This window comes from Limulus polyphemus, unplaced genomic scaffold (assembly GCF_000517525.1).
Source record: "Limulus polyphemus unplaced genomic scaffold, Limulus_polyphemus-2.1.2 Scaffold13020, whole genome shotgun sequence".
Lineage (NCBI taxonomy): Eukaryota > Metazoa > Arthropoda > Merostomata > Xiphosura > Limulidae > Limulus > Limulus polyphemus.
Genome location: NW_013678630.1, coordinates 5,991 through 9,857, shown reverse-complemented (window position 1 = coordinate 9,857; position 3,867 = coordinate 5,991). Strand labels below are relative to the sequence as shown.

The 3,867-nt window shown below is 28.1% G+C and overlaps 1 protein-coding gene across 4 annotated transcripts in view; it reads right to left on the bottom strand.

Annotated features, from left to right (window-relative positions):
• Window positions 1-290: 290 nt before the first annotated feature.
• The window catches only part of LOC106477149 (peroxiredoxin-2-like), an 8,365-nt gene continuing 4,788 nt past the window's right edge, over window positions 291-3,867 (bottom strand). For all 4 annotated transcript variants that reach the window (XM_013937741.2, XM_022380819.1, XM_022380820.1 and 1 more), the window contains exons 3-5: window positions 2,442-2,558; window positions 1,602-1,724; window positions 291-471 (exon numbers count right to left, since the gene is read on the bottom strand). In XM_013937741.2, the coding sequence (XP_013793195.2) occupies window positions 306-471; window positions 1,602-1,724; window positions 2,442-2,558 (406 nt within the window). In that variant the 3' untranslated portion in view covers window positions 291-305. The remainder of the gene's footprint in view (window positions 472-1,601; window positions 1,725-2,441; window positions 2,559-3,867) is intronic.

The following is a 3,867-nucleotide window of genomic DNA, read 5'->3' as shown; positions in this document are numbered from 1 at the left end:
CACATACATACACATACATACACATACATACACATACATACACATACATACACATACATACACATACATACACATACATACACATACATACACATACATACACATACATACACATACATATACATATACATACATATACATACATATACATATATATATATACACATATACACTAAGCATTACATAATGTTAAAATATTATTTCAGTGATAACTTAATTACTGAAGTAAAAGTAGACTTTTTGAACAAATTTTGAAAATTGAGTTGTAAGTTTGCAATATGAATGACCGAGACACTCAATGATACTCACATCAATACAAAGAAAGAGATCAAATTCTTACCTTCACCATGTTTATCAGTAAACTGGAAGGCTTGAACGAGCCTTAGAGTTTCATCTACAGATCGTCCAACAGGAAGATCATTAATTGTTATTTGTCGCAACTTTCCTTTATCATCAATGATGAAGAGACCTCTGAGTGAACAAACAAAAATACATTAATTTATTTATATACCTACTGTAAATTACCAAAGAAATAATGATATGAAAAGTGAAAAATAAAAGTTGCATACTACAAAATGTGAATCTTACAATTCAAAACCAGGTTTCATCCTCATTCCCCATTGATAAAAACCACACACAAAAAAAAAAAAGATTTCAAATACAAACTGAATAATTTAAGATATTTCTAAGTTTGTTTTAAAATAATCAGTGGTCATGCTTTACTCTAAAATTAATACACAGCTTCTAAAATATTTTTTTTCAACAACAACAAAAATATGCCTTGATATATATTGCATCAAAATAGTTGTTTTCCCAATATAAAATAATTACACATTAACGAGCTTTTTTTAAAATGCAAAAAGTACATTCAAATAGCAACATGTTACCTACTGTTTCTACTGCCAAACACATGTACAGTGGGATACAAGATAACTCTAAAGCTATACCTTAAGCTCCCATATTGTTGAACGATTAGAAACATTTCTTTACAAGTCACCTGTTACGGCAATACCGTATACACTTTTCCCACATGGTTCAGTGTTATTTTACAACAGGTGGAGCCTTAAGTGTTGCATTTGTAACTAATCAAGGGAAAGAAATAACCCACTTTATTTAATAGTACTTAAACAAAGTGAAACAAAAAAAAGCAAAAAAGTAGCATTTTAGATAATCTTCAAGTAGTCTAAATGTAAAATCATGTAACATAAAAATTAGGATAAGAAATTATTTGTGAAATAAAACTTTACATAATTATAACCATCATACAAATTTTGAAAACCATCAGGGAATAAAAAAGAAAGTCTAAAAACACCCAAGGTAATACATGTAAAACAGGAACAAGTGTCTGAAAATATAATGAATAATCTAACAAAAGTAACCAGTATTAAAGGACTTAAAATATATAAAAACAAGAGTTCAGTACTAAAAATAAAAAAACAACAAATCAGACTTGTAAATTTTTGATGTAATGAATCATTTTACAAGTTAAATATTACATAAACAAAACAACAACACTATGTGAGGTTTACATTTAAGTAAAATCAAACAGAATAAATATATATAAAATAGTGATTATAAATAATACTGACAAAACCAAGTACCTGAATGAAATCCCTTCATCTTCCTTCAGTACTCCATAAGATTTGGCAATCTCACTACTCTTATCCGATAAAAGGGGAATTTTCATTTTTCCAAGACCACCTTCTTTTCTTGGAGTGTTGATCCTGGTGAAATTCGAAGTAAACACTGTTATTGAAATAAGCATTAAAGTACGGAAATTATAGCAAGACAACGTTTTCTAACTTTTTATATTACAGCAGGATAAAAGCATTAAACACTGTCTTTGTTGTGGAGTAGTTAAAACCAAGTTTAAAAACCATAAGCTGGGGTACATATAAAACAGTTATCTGTTACACTGTTTATGATGATGATGATGATCACAAAGATGAGTCTGACCTACAAATGACAAATTTTATTCACCACCATTTTGAATCTTTGTTTCAAAATCTTTAAATAGTATTGGGTCACAAACCAAATAATTCCATGTATTTAAAACATCAATTTAACCCTAAGCTGCTATCAATGCACAGTGTTTACAAAACAAACATGCAGCTTTAATAGGAAATGTTAACAAATCAAAGAAATAGACTCGAAACGAGTAGTGTATGAAGTTCTAAATCCTAAAAGGGTTGTCAAAGAACATGTAAAAAAAGAATATAATTTATATATTTATATAAATAAATAATAAAAACATTGTTATTGAGAGGAACAGTAGCAGTCATGAACCCAACAATATCAGAAGTATATGGTCAGGTTCAGAAACATTACACTTAAGTATTTGATCTTCATTTTCTTTATTTCAAATAACTACATTTTGTGACTTATGAGAAACTTAGTGGACCTTTACCCACATACTACCACAAATCCTAAAATAAACATACCAGGCCAGATGACTAAAATGGCTGTCAGTTGAACAAGCTATAACTTCACAACCAATCTCCTTAAACTCTTCGATTCTATCACTAAAGGCAATGATTTCAGTTGGACAAACAAATGTGCTGAAGAGAGAGAAAAAGTAAATACATCAAAAAATAGTTTGATTAAAATTAATAAAGTTTAGTATTTCTTTTATACAAACTCTTAATGTTTACCAATAGCAGTTTAGGAATGTTTTATTTATTACATACAGATATTTATAAATACATACAAAATATAGCCATTATGTTACATATTAATTTCCAATCACAGCAAGTTATCCAACACACACACACACACATCAAAACTGACATGCACCATCCCAAGTTGAATCTTTTTTAGTAAAAATTTCTAACCTAGCTTCAATCATTAGTACTTCATTATACCCTTCCTCCAACTTAAAAAAAACAAAAATTCACTAAATTTAACAACCAAAGTATAAACATCTTTTTGTAAAATTCAAGAAGTGTCATGAAATAAGTCATCTCTTTCAAACAGCCACAAAAAACATTTAATTTGTGAAATCATGAAGCTGATGCTAACAAGTTAAGATATCTTACAAATTTCCAAAATTGGCTGAAGAATTACAAAAAAAAAAAACTCGCTTTTAATTCCCTGTAATGCTTACTTTTGTAACCTAACTCTTGATTCAAAAAGGTCACTATTTCTTTAGTGGAAGTTAACTTTCAGATTTTAGTTGAATAAAATAAAAATGATAGATAGAGTGAATTTGAAGAAATCAAGATTCAGATTTTATTTTAAATTAGCAAACACAGAAAATATTTTAATAATTTGAATTTCATTTGTAAACTAAGTCGTAATCAGAGTAATAGGAGTTATTTGTCAAGCAGTAACTACAGTTCACCGTTTCAATAAAAGTATCTGCACATTTTTTATTTTTTTTTTTAAATACAATCACTAGTAATGTGTCAGAAATGTGCTTTCAAAACTTGTTGTAGAGATTGTTATATTCCTCATACGCCCTCCTGTATTTTGCTTAAAGTAGATTTATATCACTATCCTAGAGCACAGATATACTTATAATGACTTAATACACTAATGCATTATACTACACCAACTTATGCCTTATCACTATAATGACTATGCTTTTTTAAGATTATTCAAATTGGCCAGGTACATGTTTGGAAAGTTGACTTTTTTTTTAATGACTTGCAACCTTTAACAGATATAAACATAACACAAGCTAGGTATACTTCTAATGCTCTTATTACCAAAACTACTGTTAATCATTTAGAAAAGAGAAGATACAATGAGAAAACGTTTCAAATTTTCTGGTAAAAAAACAAAATTGTGATATTAATAAAATCTATTCATGATGAAAACTATTCGGAACACACAACTTATTAAATTATAATTATTTGTTGAACAAAT